Source organism: Podarcis muralis, chromosome 10, assembly GCF_964188315.1.
Source record: "Podarcis muralis chromosome 10, rPodMur119.hap1.1, whole genome shotgun sequence".
Classification (NCBI taxonomy): domain Eukaryota; kingdom Metazoa; phylum Chordata; class Lepidosauria; order Squamata; family Lacertidae; genus Podarcis; species Podarcis muralis.
In genome coordinates this window covers 71524045-71546779 of record NC_135664.1, presented here as the reverse complement: position 1 = coordinate 71546779, position 22735 = coordinate 71524045, and the positions used below count along the sequence as shown (strand labels likewise).

The 22735-nt window shown below is 49.4% G+C and overlaps 1 protein-coding gene across 1 annotated transcript; it reads left to right on the top strand.

Moving 5' to 3' along the window:
- The first annotated feature begins 848 nt into the window (after positions 1-848).
- KLHDC10 (kelch domain containing 10) lies at positions 849-22018 on the top strand. Its single transcript, XM_028746706.2, has 9 exons — positions 849-1069; positions 6425-6646; positions 8949-9103; positions 10110-10258; positions 12052-12136; positions 14498-14564; positions 16176-16223; positions 18679-18818; positions 20521-22018. Exons 1-9 carry the CDS (start codon positions 931-933, stop codon positions 20728-20730), a joined length of 1215 nt encoding a protein of 404 aa, XP_028602539.2. The 5' UTR covers positions 849-930; the 3' UTR covers positions 20731-22018.
- Positions 22019-22735: the final 717 nt, after the last annotated feature.

Sequence of the window (22735 nt, the reverse complement as noted above, 5' to 3'; positions counted from 1 at the left end):
TTATTATTATTATTATTAGTAGTAGTAGTATTACTAATAACATTCATTTTGTTTCTTTTCTGCAGCCCTTAAAACTGTCGAGACCTCCTCAGAACTCCTGGGAACTATAGTTTTCGCGCTAGCGCCCAGGACAGTGTTCCCCAACCTTGGGCTTCCAGCTGCTTTTGGACTACAACTCCCATCATCCCTCGCTAGCAAGACTAGTGGTCAAGGATGATGGGAATTGTAGTCCAAAAACAGCTGGAGGCCCAAGGTTGGGGAACACTGGCCCAGGACACCTCCCTCGCAGAACTACAACTCCCAAGATTCCTGGCGAAGAAGAACCGTCTCTTCCGCCTGTCGATCCGCCATTTCCTATTTCGATTGCTGCAGCCTCCCCCCCCCCCCCCATTCCCCGTTCTGTGCGGAAAGGCCTTAACCTTGCGAGCGATTGCTCTGGTCTGGCTGCCTCCTCCTCCCCCTTCCTTTCCATGATGACGTCGCCCAGCCCTTTCGCCTCTCCTCCTCTTCCTCCAAGGCGACCCAACAACCGCGCCTCCGATTGGCCGGCGCTGTGCAAGGTCGGCACCTATTGGCTGTGGTAGCGGGAAAATTCTTGTTCAGCCCCCCCCGCGCTCCTCGCGCAGGCACGCACAAGCCCCTCCTCCAGCCCCTCACGTCGCGCTCCAATTGGCCGGCGCTGTGCAAGGCCGGCGCCTATTGGCTACGGCAGCGGGAAACTCTCGTTTGCCCCCTCCCCGCTCCTCGCGCAGGCACGCACAAGCCGCTCCTCCAACAACCGCGCCTCCGATTGGCCGGCGCTGTGCAAGGCCGGCGCCTATTGGCTGTGGCAGCGGGAAACTCTTGTTTGCCCCCCCCCTCCTCCAGCCCCTCACGTCGCGCTCCGTTTGGGCGACTGTGAGGGAGCCGAGAAGAGGAAGGAGGGCCAAGATGTCGGCGGGGAACGGAGAGGGCTGGGACGGCAACCGGCAGCGCGGCGCCGGCGGCGGGAACGGGCCCGCGGCTCAAGCCCCGCGCGGGGGGCTCCTCAACCGCTTCGTCAGGCTCCCGCCGGGCCCGGGCCGAGGCGGTGAGTGGGGGGGGGGGGGAGGGAGCGACTGCGCCTGCGCCGCCGCCACAGCCAGAGCCCCGCTGCCCACCCCGAATTGGTGGTGTTTACCCTTCGTGACCCCCTGGACCAGAGCACGCCAGGCCCTCCTGTCTGTGGAAACCAGAAGTCGGGCCTTTAATGTTGCTGGTCTTAGAACCACAGAATTGCAAAGGACCCCAAGGGCCATCTAGTCCAACCCCCTTCAACGCAGAATTCACAGCTGAGAGATGGCCACCCAACCTCTGCTTCAATACCTCCAAGAAAGGAGAGTCCACTACAGTGGTACCTCGGGTTACAGACGCTTCAGGTTACAGACTCCACTAACCCAGAAATAGCGCTTCAGGTTAAGAACTTTGCTTCAGGATGAGAACAGAAATCTTGCTCTGGCGGCGCGGCAGCAGCAGGAGGCCCCATTAGCTAAAGTGGTGCTTCAGGTTAAGATCAGTTTCAGGTTAAGTACGGACCTCCGGAACGAATTAAGTACTTAACCCGAGGTACCACTGTAAAGAGTTAGAATACGCGACTGGATTCGATAAGGGATACCAGCTGTTGAGAAGGAGGGAAGTCGCAAGCTCGGCAGAGCAAAAAGGTTAAAATGTATAAAGAAAACAATAAAAATTTATTGGGGGGGGGGGGAGAGACCCCATTAGCTAAAGTGGTGCTTCAGGTTAAGAACAGTTTCAGGTTAAGTACAGACCTCCGGAACGAATTAAGTACTTAACCCGAGGTACCACTGTACCTTCTGAGGGCATTCATTCCACTGTCAAACAACTTTTGCGCTCAGAAAGATCTTCCTAACGTTTATTTAGAATCACCTTTCTTTGTAATTTGGTTCGGGTCCTACCCTCTGGAGTGGCAGAAAACAAGCTTGCTCCATCTTCCATGTGACAGCCCTTCAGATATTTGAAGATATTTGTATACACCTAAAAAGTGGTTATAGCTAACAGTGTTCTAGCCATCCTAGAAGTCATGATTTAGGCCCAAGGAGCCAGGAAGAGATCGTTCATCTATGCACACACCATTTCTCAATCATTCATTTCCATCATTCTAATGTCATTTCTGCAAAACCACCTTCTTCATTTAAGTTGTTGTTGTTGTTTAGTCGTTTAGTCGTGTCTGACTCTTGTTGACCCCCTGGACCAGAGCACGCCAGGCACTCCTGTCTTCCACTGCCTCCTGCAGTTTGGTCAAACTCATGCTGGTAGCTTCGAGAACACTGTCCCACCATCTCGTCCTCTGTCGTCCCCTTCTCCTTGTCTTTCCCAACATCAGGGTCTTTTCCAGGGAGTCTTCTCTTCTCATGAGGTGGCCAAAATCTTGGAGCCTCAGCTTCAGGATCTGTCCTTCCAGTGAGCACTCAGGGCTGATTTCCTTCAGAATGGAGAGGTTTGATCTTCTTGCAGTCCATGGGACTCTCAAGAGTCTCCTCCAGCACCAGAGTTCAAAAGCATCAATTCTTTGGCGATCAGCCTTCTTTATGGTCCAGCTCTCACTTCCATACATCACTTCTGGGAAAACCAGAGATTTTACTATACGGACCTTTGTTGGCAAGGTGATGTCTCTGCTTTTTAAGATGCTGTCTGGGTTTGTCACTGCTTTTCTCCCAAGAAGCAGGCGTCTTTTCGTGACTGCTGTCACCATCTGCAGTGATCACGGAGCCCAATAAAGTAAAATCTCTCACTGCCTCCATTTCTTCCCCTTCTATTTGCCAGGAGCCGATGGGACCAGTGGCCTTGATCTTAGTTTTTTTGATGTTGAGCTTCAGACCATATTTTGCGCTTTCCCCAAATATGCTGAATCTGAATGTCTTGTGCTTGGTTGGGGGCTTCCGGCTGACCGCCGTTGGAAGCATCTCGCTGGGGCCACGTTGGTCTGATCCGCTTATAAGGGCTTTACGGAGGGGGGTTTGGGGAGCCTCCTCAGGTGACATTCGCCCCGTGTGTGCACAATGCAGGCAGCCCCATGTGTAAATCCCGAACAGCAGCCCTGCAAGGTCACCTGGTGCTGCTGTCACTGCCTTGGGGTGAGCTTCGTGTGTGTATACAGTACAGTGGTACCTCAGTCATCAATTGCCTTGGTATTCAAACAACTTGGAACTCAAAAACTGCAAACCCAGAAGTAAGTGTTCTGGTTTGCGAACTTTTTTCAGAAGCCGACCGTGCAACGCTTTGAGTGTTGCGCTTCCGTTTTGAGTGTTACGCTGAGGTCTGTCTGTCTTTGCTATTTATTTTGCGTTTTGCAGCTCTCTTTGTTTTGTTTTTGTGACTGTGTGGAACCCAGTTCAGCCCCTGATGATTTGATTGTGTGACTGCAGTACATCATTTATTGCTTTCATTTTATGGATCAATGGTCTCATTAGATAGTAAAATCCATGTTAAATTGCTGTTTTAGAGGTTGTTTTTAAAAGTCTGGAAGGGATGAATCCGTTTTGCATTGCTTTCTATGGGAAAGCGCTCCTTGGTTTTGGAACGCTTTGGTTTTGAACAGACTTCCGGAACGGATTAAGTTTGAGAACCCAGGTACCACTGTATGTTGCAACTTGCGTACAGCGCCTTGGCCGATCCTGAACACCAGCCCTGAAAGGTAGCTTGGCGTTGTTGCTTCTCCAGTTTGCTGTTGTGGGGTGAAGGGAGAGGTCAAGCAGCTTGCTTAAGGCCCCCTAATGAGTTTCTGACAGAGGTGAGACCAGGACTTCCTGACTCATAGCTTTAGCCACTATGCCACACAAGCTTTTGGCACCTTTCCCGTCGTTCGTGACTAATTCCACCCCATAAAACAGTGCCAAGTTCATTGCATTGGAAACGTGCTGCTTGATCCCTTGCGTGCTAATTGGATATAAATCCCATGGTGCTCACTGGTATTTACCCCAAGAATGCATAGAGTTGCACTTTCGGTTACTAAAATGTTTATATACTTCCTGTTTCCTGCTTACATTAACTGTCAAAAGCACAACTAAAACTTTTAAAAGAATCAGGTGCAATATATAAGGGGGGGAAATGTAAAGAAAGTTGGACATTGAGCAGCTTGCTTATACCGCCAGTTTTTCAGGTGCTGTTGAAACACAGCCAGGATAGGAAGTCCCGTAATGTGTGTGCCACAGAGAATGTTTTTCCCTCATTTGCCACCACCAACCAGTCTTCTGATGGTGGAATGCCCAGAGCAGTCTGTCAGTATCACCTGAGTAGACAGGTGAACTCACCTTGGAGGAGACAGTCTTTTAAGTATCAGAGTTCCAAGCCGCACAGTGCTTTAAAAATGGTACTCAGCACTTTGGGTTGGGTCTGGAAAGAAATCAGAAAATCGGTACAGGTGGTATGGCAGTGGAGCAACACACTTCAGGAACTTGTTGCTGGTCAGAACTCTGGACTCCTGCTTCCTGCATCAACTGAACACGCTTAGAGTCCCGTTATATCCTTCAAAGAGAGTCTGATGCAAGACTTGTTACTGTAATGCAAGTCTAGGTGTAACAAGTACATAACCGCAGCTGGATCTGCTCTCTCTAGGTTTGGTTGCAGTTGGCATGTTAGTTTAAGATGTGCAAGAGCGCTCCTTCCTGGTCACAGTTATCACCGGTACTGGCTATCTAGGAGCACAGTCACACCATAAACAACCTTATTGGCACCCAGTACATTTCTGAGTGCAATTCAAAGTGTTGGTGCTGACCTTTAAAGCCCTAAACGGCCTCAGTCCAGTATATCCGAAGAAGCGTCTCCACCCCCATCGTTCTACCTGGACACAGGTCCAGCGCCGAGGGCCTTTTGGCGGTTCCCTCATTGCGAGAAGTGAGGTTACAGGGAACCAGGCAGAGGGCCTTCTCGGTAGTGGCACCCGCCCTGTGGAATGCCCTCCCACCAAATGTCAAAGAGAACAACAACTACCAGACTTTTAGCAGACATCTGAAGGCAGCCCTGTTTAGGGAAGCTTTTAATGTTTGATGCTTTACTGTATTTTAATATTTTGTTGGAAGCCGGCTAGAGTGGCTGGGGAAGCCCAGCCAGATGGGCAGGGTATAAATAAATTATTATTATTATTGAGACCGGGCTGTGCCTACATCCCTGCATCATTGGTCCTCTTGACCAGCAGCACATCTAACTCTTTGTTAATGTTCTTTGTTAGCGAGGCCACACTTTTTGTTGTTGTTGATGTGACAGGGCGCCTGAATGCATACTGGTTTATGTGCATGTAGCTAAACCACATCCGAACAAGGTACTTCAACCCCATTTCATGTTACTGCTGGGTGCATATCTAGGGAGTGCACAGAGACCATGAATCAGGCCAGCTAGTGTGATCTTGTCCCTCTGCCACAGGGTTCATCGGACTGGGAGAGGTGGCAGTCTGAAAAGGGCTCCAGTTCTGTCAAGGTTAAGCTTTAGTTTGTTAACCCGTAATGATGCAGTTGCTTATCAAGCTCAGGCATTAATTCAGCGCCTCTGCAGCCTTTCTGGAATTGGGATGAAAAGAGAGAAGAGGCGGTGTTATTTCTGTACCGATGGCACTGTACCTTGTATGTGCAGATGACCTCTCCCAGCATTTTCATATTTCAGCATAAGGGCTGAAATAGAACCCCAGATGGAAAAAAAATGTTGAGCAGGTGACCTCTACCACCAACTTTTGGTAAACCAACTTCTAGGAAGGACTGAAACCACAGTGGAAAAACCCCTCCCAGATAATGTTGAGAGTTCATAAGAGCCTCCTGGATCAAGCTAATAATCCGTCCACTCCTCTTCTCATAGTGGCCAACCAGATACATATGAGAAGCCCACAAGCCAATACAGTGGTACCTCGGGTTAAGTACTTAATATGTTCTGGAGGTCCGTTCTTAACCTGAAACTGTGGTTAACCTGAAGCAACACTTTAGCTAATGGGGCCTCCTGCTGCTGCCGCACCGCCACTGCATGATTTCTGTTCTCATCCTGAAGCAAAGTTCTTAACCCGAGGTACGATTTCTGGGTTAGCGAAGTCTGTAACCTGAAGTGTATGTAACCTGAAGTGTATGTAACCCTAGGTACCACTGTATGATTGAAAGCCAGAAATGTTTGGAAGATCAGCTGTAACCATCCACAACACCACATCTCCTTGTGTAGCTTTTACACAAACTGTTTGCACACACCTTTCATGACTTACCTGCTCCCATGCCCGCCAATGAAAACGGGTTCTCGGGAATTTATCCAAGATGGAACTGGAGCAACTTCCTTTCTTGGTGCTGAGACTTTGTCTATTGTGATGCCCACCTCTCTCCCTCCTTTGTCGTCTTTCTATGCTGCTCCACCCAGCCTTGCAAAATATATTCTGTCCCGCCTTAGTTCATGAAAATATTTTGTCTCTCTGCTTTAGGCCACAGAGTCCCACCAGCCAGAAGCGGCCACCGTTGTGTGGCAGACAATGCCAACTTGTACGTGTTCGGCGGATACAATCCTGACTATGATGAGTCCGGAGGGCCAGAGAATGAAGACTACCCACTCTTCAGGGAGCTTTGGCGATACAACTTTGCTACCGGCACTTGGCATCAAATGGGCACAGAGGGTTACATGCCTCGAGAGTTGGCATCTATGTCACGTGAGTGGAGGAGAATGAATTATTGCGGTAGTAAAGCATAAATGTAACTCTTCACCTTAATAGCATTCATGTTGTGAACTGCCCTGACATCTATGGATGAAGGGTGGTATACAAATTTAATAATAATCATCTGTCCCATCTGTATAAAGGCAGTACAGTGGTGCCTCGCAAGACGAAATTAATTCGTTCCGCAAGTTTTTTCTTCTTGCGAGTTTTTCGTCTTGCGAAGCACGGTTTCCCATAGGAATGCATTGAAAATCAATCAATGCATTCCTATGGAAACCACCTTCAGACCAGGTCCGGGGACAGTCTGTCCCCCGACCTCTTCTGAAGGCTGGGGGGGGGGGGGGACAAGGGCTTTTCTTCCCACCGCCAGCCTTCAGAAGGCTGTTCTGAAGGCTGGCGGTGGGAAGAAAAGCCCTTCTCCCCACCTCCCGCCCCGCAAGCTCCGGGGACAGGAGGGCTTTGCTGCCGACCGCCAGCATTTTAAAAGCCCCCGGGACAGCGCTTCCCTGCTATCCCGGACCGCTTTTAAAATGCTGGCGGTGGGGAGCAAAGCCTTTCGGCCCTCGCCGCCCTTCCTGGACCTCTTCTGAAGGCCGGAGGGGGGCTAAAGGCTTTGCTCCCCACCGCCAGCATTTAAAAGAGGTCCCTGGAGATTTCCCTATGGGCTTTCTTCTTGCGAAGCAAGCAAGCCCATAGGGAAATTCATCTTGCGGAACGACTCAAAAACGGAAAACTCTTTCATCTTGCGAGTTTTTCGTTTTGCGAGGCGTTCATCTTGCGAGGCACCACTGTAATTGAGTAAGATTAGAGTGAACTATTTTGAGATCCGTTTTGTAACTCCTGTACTTAAAACAGGGTCTTATAAAAGTCCAGGCTTAGATGCCAAGAAGGATTTGTCTTCGTATTGTTGCTCGCAGGATCTGCACTGTGGATAAATTCATGTTACACAGTTGTGGCTACCAAGAGTCTTAAGAGGTGTGGCACTACCACCACCACCATCACCCCAGCAGTGGCCATGGGGTTGTTTTTTTTGCGGGGCTTTCTCGCATCCCTTTTCTTTTGGAACTGCTACAGCTTGGGACGCTGGGGGTGCTGAATGCTGGAGCTCTGTCCTTTCTCTTTACTTCTCTCCCCCCCCCCCCCGAAATTCTTCATGGTGGGTGTACTTTGCATGATTCATCCACAGCTCTGCAGGCAGGTTTTTTCCCATTAGTGCAGTCCGCTTTCTGTTGTGAAATTCAGGTCTGCAGGGAAGCGTCAGCGACTTTTATTGCCTTTTGCTGCTGTGTGAGCGCTTGACTGAAAAGCAGTATGAGTTGCTCGGGTTCCTTTAGTATGCTTTGTCTGTTCATTTGCATGCCCATTCATACTGCTTGCGCATGAAGCCGTCTGCTGCTCACGCTCCACCTGCACAGGCCCCATTTACCCAGCGCTAACGCGGGTGGCGCTGTGGGTTAAACCACAGAGCCTAGGACTTGCCGATCAGAAGGTCGGCGGTTCGAATCCCCGCGACGGGGTGAGCTCCCTTTGCTCGGTCCCTGCTCCTGCCAACCTAGCAGTTCAAAAGCACGTCAAAGGGCAAGTAGATACAGTGGTGCCTCGCAAGACGAAATTAATTTGTTCCGCGGGTTTTTTCGTCTTGCGATTTTTTCGTCTTGCGAAGCACGGTGTCGGGAAAGTTTTGGAAAAGCTTCAAAAATCACCAAAGTCTTCAAAAACCTCAAAAAAGGCTACCACACTATGAGTTGCTCCTCGAAGTCAAGTCACAACTGTATTAACGGTTTTAAGAAAAAGGAAACAAACTTGCAAGACGTTTCCGTCTTGCGAAGCAAGCCCATAGGGAAATTCGTCTTGCGAAACAACTCAAAAAACCCTTTCGTCTTGCGAGTTTTCCGTCTTGTGAGGCATTCGTCTTGCGAGGTACCACTGTAAATTGGTACCGCTCCAGCAGGAAGGTAAACGGCGTTTCCGTGCTCTGTTCTGGTTCGCCAGAAGCGGCTTAGTCCTGCTGGCCACATGACCCAGAAGCTGTATGCCAACTCCCTTGGCCAATAAACAAAATGAGCGCCGCAACCCCAGAGTCGGCCACGACTGGACCTAATGGTCGGGGTCCTTTACCCTTTACCTTTAACTTGTTAGTTCTATGTCACTGGCAAGAGGGCTCTCTCCATCCCTTTGCTAGACTTTTGGTTACTGGTGAACAGCTCAGCAGAGAAGACGATTGTTCCAAAGTGCATTTGAGGGCTACCAAATCTGCATGTCAAAGGTTTTGTTCTGCATTCTTGTTTTCTGCCAGTTGTGTTGCATGGGAATAACCTCTTGGTCTTTGGTGGCACCGGAATCCCCTTTGGCGAGAGCAATGGCAATGACGTCCACGTCTGCAACGTCAAGTACAAGCGCTGGGCCCTCTTCAACTGTCGAGGGAAGAAGCCCAACCGCATCTATGGACAGGTACGGGGGGGGGGTGTCATCCACTGCAGCCCCTATTCTACTCTACAGGGAAGTTTTTAATGATTGATGTTTTATTTTGTTGGGAGACACCCAGAGTGGCTGGGGCAACCCTGTTCAGATGGTCAGGATGTAAATATTATTATCATTATTATCAGACTCTTGAAGGACAGAGAGTGGTTCCATATTCCTGAGAGGTTTGTGCCCTTCATTCAGGTCTCACTTACCTCCTCGGGTCTAAAAATGGGGAGCAGTTCTCAAGTTCCTGAGCATGAAGTATACTGGAGCACCTTTGGGGGATGGCATAGTATGAAGTCAGAGAGATAAGCATTTAATTTGAGCCCAAGGTCTTGATGGCTTAGCCCTATAAAAGAGAAAAATAGAATATGCTGGAGCATGTACAGTCATACCTCAGGTTACAGACGCTTCATGTTGCCTTTTTTCGGGTTATCGACCGCCAAAACCCAGAAGTACCGGAATAGGTTACTTTCGAGTTTCAACGGTCAGGCATGCGCAGAAGCGCTAAATCGCGCTTTTCACATGCGCAGAAGCGCCAAATTGCAACATGCGCAGACGTGCCTCTGCGGGTTGCGGATGCTGCGGGTTGCGAACGTGCATCCCGCACGGATCACGTTTGCAACCCGAGCCTCCACTGTACAGAGTGTTTTTCGATTTTAGGTACCACAACCATTTTCCATATATCCAAGGCTAGAGGCTGTTCCCTTACCCCACCCTGTGTCTGTACACATTGCAGTGTTTCAGTACCACACTTCAACCATAAGCTCAAACCAGTTCACGAAAATGAGATCAGACTTACAGGCAGATTTAATTGCCCTGGCAATACCAAGTGCTGTCCGTGGCATGCTGTCACTCCTGGCTCTGCTCCCTCGAAAGTGGTGTGACAAAGGGGATCCAGGGAAGGGGGAGATGGATGCTCTTCAGAGGATACCTGCCTTCCTATGGTGCCCCTTCAGTTCCCCTGCAGCTCTTCCCTCTTCTCCCTTACCAGGCGATGGCGATCATAAATGGCTCCTTGTACGTATTCGGAGGCACGACAGGATACATTTACAGCACAGACCTGCACAAGCTGGACCTGAACACCAGGGAGTGGACCCAGCTGAAGCCAAACAACATGCAGTGTGACATGCCGGAGGAAAGGTGAGCTTGGCCTCTTGCTCAGTGGCGCCTGCTGCGTAAAACTGGCTGCAAGGCGACCAGCCTCAAGCCTTCCTCATTCAAAATGATAGTGTCAGGGGTTCAGGGGAAGAGGCACAGATGAGGGAGGAGACTGAGAGCGAGGGGGAAGAATCCCAGGACGACGAGGAAGAGGATGACAATGACTTGAGGGATTCCATGAGTCTTTCAAGTGAATCGGAGGATTCCCAAAAGGGGGCGCCTGTGGTCAGGCGAAGGGGAGTCACAGGGGGGACTCGTCAGGAGCAGGGGAGAAACAGGGGAACCCCGAGTGGGAGTTGGGAATCGGGGCCGGCTTCTCCGCCGGAACGGAGTGAAGGGGGTGGAGTTTCCAGTGTGACAGGAGAAGCAGAGCAGGAAGCAGAGAGGGGAAGGAGATCGGGGCAAGACGTCCTGCCGGAAGGGGCGGAGAGTAGTACAGGGAGTAGTGTAACTGTCAAGAGGAAGGTCAGAGGTAGCGAATGCGCGCCAAGTTCAAATGTGGAGGCGCGCGGAAATACAGAGAGCCCGGAGGAGGAGCCAGGTCCCAAAGCACGCAGGAGGGGGGAAGAGTTGTCTGGGGATTCAGCGTCAGGGGAATCCAGGAGGGGCGAAACCCCAGGGGGCAGGAAGACCCTGCGGAAAAGGAAGGAAAGGAAGAGGTGGAGCAGCACAAGCCTCTTAAACTGGTGCAGAGGAGGGACTGACTCAGAGGGGACTTCAGCGGTCTAAGGGTAACAGACGGGCTGCGCGCCTCGGCTGTGGACTGTACAATGTACCGCAATAAAGATCTTTGTATTTGAACTGGACTTGGCGTTGGTCTCTTGTGAGCTGGGACCTGAGGCGGCCCTGACAGATAGTCTCACGATAGACGATCTTATTAAAATGTCAATTTGAATTCAAAAAATTTGGCAGTCTCTTCAGCCACCTCCCCCTGCCCTCCAGATATTGCTAGGGCTTGTGTGGTTTAGTTGGGATGTCTAAATCGAGAAACATTTGCTATGAAAATTCTAGCATGTCTGGCGGACTGCCTCACCAGAGTGGTGCATGCTCTGGTTATCTCCCGCTTGGACTACTGCAATGCACTCTACGTGGGGCTACCTTTGAAGGTGACCCGGAAACTGCAATTAATCCAGAATGCGGCACCCAGACTGGTGACTGGGACCGCATAACACCGGTCTTGAAAGACCAACATTGGCTCCCAGTACATTTCTTAGCACAATTCAAAGTGTTGGTGCTGACCTTTAAAGCCCTAAATGGCCTCGGTCAAGTATATCTGAAGGAGCGTCTCCACCCCCATCGTTCTACCCGGACACTGAGATCCAGCACTGAGGGCCTTCTGGCGGTTCCCTCAGTGCGAGAAGCCAAGTTACAGGGAACCAGGCAGAAGGCCTTCTCAGTGATGGCACCCACTCTGTGGAACGCCCTCCACTAGATGTCAAAGAGAACAACAACTACCAGAGTTTTAGCAGACATCTGAAGGCAGCCCTGTTTAGGGAAGCTTTTAATGTTTGATGTTTTATTGTATTTTAATATTTGGTTGGAAGCCGCCCAGAGTGGCTGGGGAGGCCCGGCCAGAAGGGCAGGGTATAAATAATATTTTATTTTTATTTTTATTCGTATTCATATATAGCATGGCATTCTTGGCTGACAGACTGAGAAAACTGGATGCACCACAGGGGCTAGAAACTTGTGCATGCGCACACACACACACACACACACACACACAAATGAGCAGGCAGATGAAGCTACAAATAATTTTGACTTTGTCTTTCCAGATACAGACATGAAATTGCACATGACGGGCAGAGGATTTACATCTTAGGAGGGGGAACTTCTTGGACAGCCTATTCCTTGGACAAGGTAATAGGATCAACCGCCAAAATACTTTTTATTAGTTTGATTTCTCACTAGTGAGATCAGAAAGTAAGCCTGTGACCAGAACTGGTAAATTTTAATAGCAGAATGTTGGGGTCTTGAGTTTTTGGCACATAATGCAGATTGGTGAGTGATCTAGTGAATGAAATTGGGTTTGGTTTGGGAGAACTGGGTTCCAGTCACTGCTCTGATTGATTATGTGGCAGGTCACCCTTTTTTCCATCTCAGAACATTGCTCTTGCAAGGGGGAAACGTCCACCAGGGTGCCATGAAGACAAAATTGCAAAGATTTGCACACTAGGAATCCCAATATATTTCACCTGGATCTCTAATAGGGCACAACCTGGGATGAATTTATGCTGTGCAAGCCCCTTTGACATACATAGCCACACTTTTGCACAGTTCCTGTTGATTTAATTGTAATAATAATAATAATAATAATAATAATAATAGATTTATATCCCGCCCTCCCCAGCGGAAGCCGGGCTCAGAGCGGCTAACAACAATAAAAGTAACACATTTTACATAAAATCACAATCAATTAATTGAAATACATTCTAAAATCAATTCAGAATCAAATTAATGGCAACCATTGGGCTAGAGTGCTATGAGGTTTACAGAAGGAGGGGGGTCAGACTGTGCCTTGGCCAAACGCCTGGTGGAACGGCTCTGTCTTGCAGGCCCTGCGGAAAGATGTCAAGTCCCGCAGGGCCCTAGTCTCTTGTGACGGAGCGTTCCACCAGATCGGGGCCACGGCTGAAAAGGCCCTGGCCCTAGTTGAGGCCAGCCTAACCTCCCTGTGGCCCGGGACCTCCAAAATGTTTTTGTTTGAAGACCGTAAGGTCCTCCGCGGGACATACCAGGAGAGGCGGTCCCGTAGATCAGGCCGGTGGCCCATCTAATCCTGCATCCTACAGCCAAGCTAAAGCCCCAATGGGAAGACCACAGAGCAGGATCCGAGCACAAGAGCACTTGCTTCTCCTGTATTTTCCAGCAACCAGCATTCAAAAGCATTGCTTCCTCCCACCTGCGGAGAGCAGAGCTTAGCCTTCGAGAGACACCTCCTCCATGAAAGGGAGCCTGGGCAGCCTGAAGGAGATCTGGTGTGATCTGGTGGGAGGAGCAGCTGGAGCCCAGCTTACAAGGGCTGAAACACTGCTGTAGGTGGCAAGCAGACTGATAGATGCAGGAACTAAAGATAAGGCAGTGCCCCCTGAACCAAGTATAGTGGAAGGCCAATGACTTGAAACTCCAGCGGGTGCAGAATACTGCAGCGAGGCTCCTCATGGGGTCCCTGCCATGGGAGCATATTCACCCAGTGCTTTACCAGTTGCACTGACTCCCGGTGGAGTACAGGGTCAGGTTTAAGGTGCTGGTCTTGACCTTTAAAGCTCTTTGTGGCTTAGGGCCCTCGTATCTACAGGACCGCCTCTCCTGGTATGCCCTGCAGAAGACCTTAAGGTCCATGAACAACCATAGTTTAGAGGTCCCGGGCCCTAAGGAAGTCAGACTATCCTCCACCAGGGCCAGGGCCTTTTCAGTGATGGCTCCGACCTGGTGGAATGCTCTGTCCCATGAGACCAGGGCCCTGCAGGATTTAACCTCCTTTCGCCAGGCCTGTAAGACAGAGCTATTCTGCCTGGCCTTTAATTTGAATTCAGCCTGATCTTTTATTTCCCTTCTCTTCCTTCCCCCTCCCCTTTTATGAAGATCACCCGCTCTGAGATCCCACAGCTAATTCTCCCCTGGTCTCCTCGCTGGCCCAAGTAGGACCAATTCAGCCAGCCAGTCCTGGGGATTATCTAATGCTTATTTCCCCTAAATTGATACTTGATTTTTGAATCTTATTGTTATTCATGTTTTTATACTGTACTTTATGCTGCTTTTATAATTAAGTGTTTTAAATTTGTTGCTAGCCGCCCTGAGCCTGGTTTTTGAAGCAGGAAGGGCGGGGTATAAATAAAAATTTATGATTATTATTATTGCTGAAGTTACAAGAAAGCAGATTTTCACTTAAAACATCAGGAAGAACATTCCGACAGTAAGAGCCATTGTGACAGGTTGCCAAGGCGCACAGAATTATAACAGCTCAAGTTTCCCTTCGGCAGCAGGCAGATGACATGGCAATTTTTCTGCAAACCCAACAATCCATACCCCCAGATACCATGAATCAAGTGTTGCCTAATTTCCAACGCTTAGCTATTTAACCTGGAAATCTCTTGTGGGGTGATGGAGTGGGCTTGTCGGGTGAACTTGCTGGCAGAGGCCTTGAGTTCAGCCATTGCCATGTTCCATTTATTTCATTAAAAATATATATATATAATTGTATTATTTCTGTCGCTTAAGATCCACGCCTACAACCTTGAAACAAACACCTGGGAAGAAATTGCAACAAAGCCTCATAAGAAAAAAGGTAGGCTTTTGAAAAATAGCATATATTGGCAGGGGATGAAAAGACAAAATTAGTTGTAGCCAGAAATAAAATGTTGGTGGGGGCCCCAAAAAGAAGTTTGCAAACCAGTCTTCTCAAAACCTTTGTACTTTCCCTTTTGTTAAAAATCCAAACTAAACCCACAGATTGATCTGAAATATACACCAAAAATGTTGCATAATTCCAGGTCTCATGTATAGTAGGTGGTTCCAGATTGATTTTTTTAATAACTAGATACAGTGGTACCTTGGGTTACAGACGCTTCAGGTTACAGGTGCTTCAGGTTACAGACTCCACTAACCCAGAAATAGTACCTCGGGTTAAGAACTTTGCTTCAGGATGAGAACAGAAATCGTGCTCCGGCAGCACGGCAGCAGCGGGAAGCCCCATTAGCTAAAGAGGTGTTTCAGGTTAAGAACAGTTTCAGGTTAAGAACGGACCTCCAGAAAGAATTAAGTTCTTAACCCGAGGTACCACTGTATTTCTCTGGAGTCTGGTGCCTTTAGGAAATCTGACATCTCAGAAATACTTTTTAAAATGTACAGTAAACTTTCAAGAGGGGTTATGTTCCAGAGATTGTGCCTAAAACCAAAATCGCATATAGTAAAAACACCGTGGGTTCTTTGGTGGGTGGGATTGCCAGTGACTTTCCCCCCAGATGCCTGTCCCTAATTATTTATTTAGCCAAGCACTTAAATGCACACAAGTTATATGCACATATGTTGTGGGCTTACTGTATTCATGTAGAGCTCAGATTTAGTGATTCCACTTGACTTGGGCTCTAATCAACGCTCATAGTTAGGATCTTGTAACCTTTCTTGATATGAAGGCTCCCTCCACCAGGTGGCCTTTCAACATATTTCAGTTCAGATGATTTCCCCCCTGGTCATTTTTATTCGCTTGCTCTCACAACCCTCTCGTTCCAGAGTTCCAGAGCGCTTGTAAAGCGAGCACAAACTGTTCTTAGGCTTCAGATAGGTAGCCATGTTGGCCTGATGCAGTCAAAATAAAAAATAAATAAATAGTCCAGTAGCACCTTAGAGACCAACTAAGTTTGTTCAGTGTGTTTAGTGTGTATCTGAAGAAGTGTGTATGCACACAAAAGCTTATACAGTGGTACCTCAGGTTACATACGCTTCAGGTTACAAACTCCACTAACCCAGAAATAGTGCTTCAAGTTAAGAACTTTGCTTCAGGATGAGAACAGAAATCGTGCTCCGGCGGCAGCAGGAGGCCCCATTAGCTAAAGTGGTGCTTCAGGTTAAGAACAGTTTCAGGTTAAGAACAGACCTCCGGAATGAATTAAGTACGTAACCCGAGGTACCACTGTACCTAGAACAAACTTAGTTGGTCTCTCAAGTGCTACTGGACTATTTTTTTGTTCTTAGGCTTTTCATCTTTATCCACATGATCATATGAGCATATGGACGATCGTATGAGGGTTTCGCAGCCAGGCACAAGAAGAATGCTTTGCAATTCATGTTAAGCCCCTTTTCAGGCTGGCTGCCCCCTTCCCAATAATGAGAAACCCGCCTTTACTGAACAGTCTTCTCTTCCGTTTCACTCGCTCACCCTCAGGTTTTCGTTCCACAGATTTCCCGGCGGCCAGGAGATGTCACAGTTGTGTACAGATAAAGAATGGTAAGAATCACTGGCTCTCTTCGGCACGTTCAGCCGCAGAGGCTCCTGTTTGTGGCATGTGAAATCCCAACTGGGATGAAGCGTTTGAGCCTACTTCTGTATGCACACAACAGTCCATCTTTGAGGTGCTGCGGTGCCTCAGCATGTTCAGAAACATTCTAACAGCAGAGGGTGGAAGGGTCAGCCATATTGTTGGAAAACCTGTCACGAGAGAAATGGAAGGCTGGTTTGACTCGAGGGGGGAAACATCGTAACCTTGGGGCCAGTGGCGTAGCGTGGGTTGTCAGCACCCGGGGCAAGGCAAGTAATTTGCGCCCCCTAACCCGTGGATTTGCCCTAACCCCAGATGTTGCGCCCGGTGCGGCCGGCCCCTCCTGCACCCCCCACGCTACGCCACTGCTTGGGGCCACTTCCTCCAAATGGACTCTGGTTTGTCAAATGTCCATGTCACTTCCCACTTAAAAAAAAAAAAAGAGTACCGTCATACCTCAGGTTACAGACGCTTCAGGTTGCGTTTTTTCGAGTTGCGGTCTGCCGAAACATGGAAGTACTGGAACGGGTTACTTCCGGGTTTTAGCTGTCACGCATGCGCAGAAGCTCTAAATCACACTTTGCACATGCACAGAAGCGCTGGAGCGCAACCCGTGCGTGCGCAGACACAGGTTGCGAATGCTGCGGGTTGCGAACGTGCATCCCACACAGATCACATTTGCAACCCAAGCGTCCACTATCCCAGTGCCATTTACAACTAAAGTGAAAAGTAACAATAAAATCACATAAACTTGGTTAAAAGTGGATTTAACGTTAGTATATTGTTGGTGGTGCCCAAATGCATGGAAAAACAAAAACTTCTTTGGCAGTGCCAAGGGGCATTCCTGGGAAGAGTGTTCCATAAATAGGGTGCCCCTGGAGTGGTGAGTGGGCAGGAAGGAAGGAAGTGGATGGATGTGGGAAAATTCAGAATGCTTTTGCTTATTACTTAGTTATTCAACTATTAAGGTAAAGGTACCCCTGCCCGTACGGGCCAGTCTTGACAGACTCTAGGGTTGTGCGTCCATCTCACTCAAGAGGCCGGGGGCCAGCGCTGTCCGGAGACACTTCCGGGTCACGTGGCCAGCGTGACAAAGCTGCATCTGGCGAGCCAGCGCAGTGCACGGAAATGCCGTTTACCTTCCCGCTAGTAAGCGGTCCCTATTTATCTACTTGCACCCAGGGGTGCTTTCGAACTGCTAGGTGGGCAGGCGCTGGGACCGAACAACGGGAGCGCACCCTACCGCAGGGATTCGAACAGCCGACCTTTTGATTGGCAAGCCCTAGGCGCTGAGGCTTTTACCCACAGCGCCACCCGCGTCCCGTATTCAACTATTACTTTAGCCCAAAGAGCTCAGGGAAGCATACATATTACAACCCCCCCCCCAAAAAAACCAATTGGTTGAGTGGAGACTTGAACCCGGGCCTTCCTCGCTACATACACTGGGTTATTATTAAAATTTGTATCCTGCCCTTCATCTGAAGATCCCGGGGCGTTTCACAACACAGAAAAACACAAAGGAAGAATGCAAGCTACATAATAAATCACAGACAAAAACAAACGTCTCCCACAAACACATTTTAAAAGCCACAGGGTGTTTCTCAGCCAAACACCTGGTTGAAGAGAAACTTTTTCGCCTGGCACCTAAACATATGTAATAAAGGTGCCAGATGGGGAGAGCATTCCACAAACAGAGAGCCACCGCAGAAAAGGTCCATTCTTGCGTTGCTTCTCAGCGAGAGGGCACATCAAGAAGGGCCTCAGATGATGGTGGCAAGGTCTGGGTCAGTTCATATGGGGAGAGGCATTCCTTGATGGGGGGGGGGTACTGTTCCTAGGTTCCCAGGCAAGATTAAAAGTTACTGTACTTTTCCATGTAGAAGATGTTTTTTCCTTTAAAAATCATGCTGAAAAGTGGGGGTCGTCTTATACCTGGGTAGTGCATAGGGTGGGCATTTGATTGGTTGCTGCCGTGGCTGTTGTGCGTGTTATTGGTTGCCGCGTCAATGGGTGGTGTTGATTGGCTGATGCTCCCGCAGTTGGGCGGGCGATTGGCAGCTTCTGCCGGCAATGGGACAGACGGGAGGCGGATTTTGCAACGCCTGCGGGCGAGCGATTTTTGGCAATCCTCTGCAAAAAAAAAAAGTGCAGCAACTCTGTGCCATCTTCCCCCATTTTCTTTGAGCCCCCAAAATAGGGGTAGTCTTATATACGGGGGTGTCTTATAGACGGAAAAGTACAGTATTTCCTTGAAAAGATGGAGGTGGGGGAGCATATTAACCTCAGAGGAAGTCTGGTGAGAGAAACCATTGTGGAAACGGCAGTTTCTCTCTGCACCAGTTGAAGAACTGAGCAAACCCTCCTTGTGTGCCCCTTTATGGTGGGAAAACAACGCCTAATGCCCTGTGCCGTTTGTCGATTCAGATGTCTTCGTCTGCGGAGGATACAACGGAGAAGTGATCCTGGGAGACATCTGGAAACTGAGCTTGCAGACCTTCCAGTGGGTGAAACTCCCGGCCGTCATGCCAGAGCCAGTTTATTTCCACTGTGCTGCAGTGACTCCGGTAAGCGGCTGCCAGAGCCCAGCCTCTCTGCAAGGTCCTACGTGGCACAGAAATGGCCAGCAAGAAGCTGGGGGGGGGGGGGAGTGAATTAACCAGCTGAGGGAGGTATTTCAAAATACTGGAGTTATGTCAACCCAGACCGTCATTAGGTAAAGGTAAAGGGACCCCTGACCATTAGGTCCAGTTGCGGACGACTCTGGGGTTGCGGCGCTCATCTCGCTTTACTGGCCGAGGGAGCCGGCGTACATCTTCCGGGTCATGTGGCCAGCAGGACTAAGCCACTTCTGGCGAACCAGAGCAGTGCAGGGAAACGCCGTTTACCTTCCCGCCGGAGTGGTACCTATTTATCTACTTGCACTACGATGTGCTTTTGAACTGCTGGGTTGGCAGGAGCTGGGACCGAGCAACAGGAGCTCACCCCGTCACGTGGATTTGAACCGCTGACCTTCTGATCAGCAAGCCCTAGGCTCTGTGGTTTAACCCACAGCGCCACCCGCGTCCCTAAGACCATCATTGGTGGGGTGGGAAATGGCCCTGGAACAGCCACCTTCAGATGCTGGAGATGAAATCCTGCTGGGACGCTCAGGCACTGCAGGATTAGACCAGCCATGTCAGCTGGTTTGGGTGGGAAGGTGGGCATTTGCTTGATGGGAAATGGCCAAATTGGATGCCCTGCGGGTCGGAGGTTCTCCGCCCCTGTTCTGCCTCATGTCTTCAGTACTACTCAGGCTGAGGAAGAGGGGCAGAGGATGGGGGCAAAGGGCCTTTCTCTGCAGTATGACTCTCTGCAAGCACGTCAGGCCCATCGGCTGTTGCCCTGTACTACTACTACTACTACTACTACTACTAATAATAATTTATTTATATACCGCCCTCCCCAGCCGAAACTGGGCTCAGAGAGGCTAACAACAATAAAAGTAACACAGCATTCTAAAATCAATTCATTCTAAAATCAATTCAAAATCAAATTAATGGCAAACATTGGGCTAGAGTGCTTTGAGGATTACCGAAGGAGGGGGTCAGACTGCGCCCTGGCCAAAGGCCTGGTGGAGCAGCTCTGTCTTGCAGGCCCTGCAGAAAGATGTCAAGTCCCGCAGGGCCCTAGTCTCTTGTGGGAGAGCGTTCCACCAAGTCGGGGCCACGGCTGAAAAAGCCCTGGCTCTGGTTGAGGCCAGCCTAACCTCCCTGTGGCCCGGGACTTCCAAGATGTTTTTATTTGAAGACCGTAAGGTCCTCCGCGGGGCATACCAGGAGAGGCGGTCCCGTAGGTACGAGAGTCCTAGGCCGTATAGGGCTTTAAAGGTTAAAACCAGCACCTTAAATCTGACCTTGTACTCCACTGGGAGCCAGTGCAGCTGGAAGAGCACCGGGTGAATGTGATCCCGCGGCAAGGACGAATCTCGCCATGGCATTCTGCACCCACTGGAGTTTCTGGGTCAGTCTCAAGGGCAGTCCCACGTAGAGCGAGTTACAAAATGAGTTGCCCATGAGGATCTTGAGGTCAACCTGGCTGGCAGGCTTGTAGCACCCACTGCCCTCTTGCTTCCTGTGGTTGCAAACAGAATGCCACCGCAGTGTCAAGCTGACCACAGATATTTGGGGCCAGATGGCATGCCTCCTTCGCAGGCAATCCAGGTGCTTGCCATTCTGCTTCAAAGAAAACCCAGCAGTGATCTTCCTTTCCCCCCTCATTTCCACACAGGCCGGCTGCATGTACGTCCACGGAGGCGTGGTGGACATCCAAAGGAACAAACGGACTGGCTCTCTCTTTAAGATGTGGCTGGTAGTGCCCAGCCTCTTGGAACTGTCATGGGAGAAGCTTCTGGGGTTTTTCCCCCACTTAGCAAACCTCACCAGATCGCAGCTTTTGCACCTTGGACTCACACAGGGACTCATCGAGCGCTTGAAATGAGAAAGCACCTGCTCTTCAAACACTACTTTTAAAAAAGCGACTCCTCTCGCCCCTCTCTTTTCTCTCTCTCTCTCTCTCTCCCCCTCTCCTTTTCTCTCTCTATTTATGAGCACTGCGGAGGACTGCTGCTAGGAGGATGGGACGACGCCCGACTCCAAAGCCTTACTCGGCAAATATACATCAGATGCCTTTTTTTTTTCCTTCTGTGAATTTTTATTTTAAAGTTTATGGAAGTCAAGCTTTTTTTTGTTTTTAATTTATGGATACCTATAAATACATCATGAACGAAAGACGCTGTCGCTCAGCTGATTTGTACTGCTTTTGCTGCATGCTTTGTAGTCACAGGAAGGCAAGGCGGACTGCGTGAATGTCTCTCCTAGTTACTGTTCTGTAAGATGGCCGTAACTTGCAGCAGTTTCAAAAGGGGAAGGCTGGCTGCTCGCTCGGGAACCCATCGTAGTAGCTCTTGCCACATCCCCTGCCTCTCTAAAAAAAGAAAAGGCCTAAATGCGAGCTGGCTTCCTCTGATCTGTCTCCTTACAGATGCTACAGTTTGGAAAGACGGGCGCCTTCTGTTGTGACTTTCTGAAATGCGTGTCATTTATTGCCTTTTCATATTGAACTGCCCAGTCCAAGACTGGCTTACTTCCGTGTGGCTGGCTGGCTTCAGCACAGGAGTTTATCCTGAATGGTGGCAGGAAAGGGATATAGAGAGCTGCCCAAGTACCATTTCTGTTATGCCTGACAATGAAGGGGAAAGAGAACTGTGAATAAGCCGATGCTATTTTTTCTTTCTCCTGTCGCAAGTGTGTGTATGTGTGTTTGTGTGCATGAGAGAGAGTGTAAGTGAAGGAGGATTTGGAAATTCATGCTCTGTGCAATAGCTGTTATTATCTGCTAGTTTTTCTTCCGTAGATAGGGGGCTTGCCTCTCTGGCCTCTCCAGTTCCTGCTTCCACCCCCTGCAGGTTTGGTTTGTTTTAAAACCCCATTCTATGGCCTGTCTTTTTCCTCCAAAACAAAAAACCTTCGTATTAACTGGTCCTTCATTTGCAGGAAATGCCATGTTGTCACCGCTGCGTTTCTGTTCTTCTTCTTTAGCAGAGGCAAAATGCCTGACATTTTGCTGTGGACAGTATTTGCCTTTAAAAAAACCATGTCTGTGTCTTAACTGTTGTGTTCCAAATGGCTGCGGAAATGTCCTGTAGAATGTATACCAAAACAGCCGTCAAACCAAGCGTCACACCTAGCCTGAGAAACTGGCTTTTTAATTTTAATTTTTGGGTTTTGTTTTTTTAAAAAAAAAACTGCACATGAACTATTATTGGTAGTCCTTGTCAAGTTGTCTTCTTTAAAATTCTGGTGGGAGTATCACAGCTTTCTTTGGAAATGGATAGGAGCTCGATGCTGTACAGCAGGGGTCAGCAAGATTTATGGTACCTTGCCTGGGCTGGATGAGTCCCGCGGAGATTCCTCCATGAGCCGGATCCCGTGCGCGCATGAGCATGTGCAGCTACGATTTCCGGCGGCTGCGTTTGCGCAGATGCGATTTCCGGCGGCTGCGCAGACGCGATTTCCGGCGCCGCAGAAGCGAGTCCCCGTGCCATGCTGCGCCAGTTTAGTGCAGCGCACCGGGACTCACCCAGCGGGCGTCTCGGTTCTGGGGTGGCTCGTGGGCCAGTTAAACGGCCTCCGTGGGCTGCAGGTTGGCGATCCCTGCTGTACAGTATTCCCATGTAGCATCAAACCATGGATCTCATTCCCTGTCCCCCCTCCTCGTGATCCAGGATTTCCAATTCTGATTTAGCAGCAAGCTTTCATTGTGTCTCAACATTTGAGTAGCCAGGACCATGGTTTGCCGTTCCCACCAAACCATGGTTTTCAGTTCTAGGTTAGCAAATGTAAGCCATTCTTGGCTGTTGGGACACAGACTGGCTCCCTGCTTAACCAGGATTGTCAAGTCCTGGATTGTGGAATGCAAGGGGTCTGTGAGCTGGTGTGGAAGC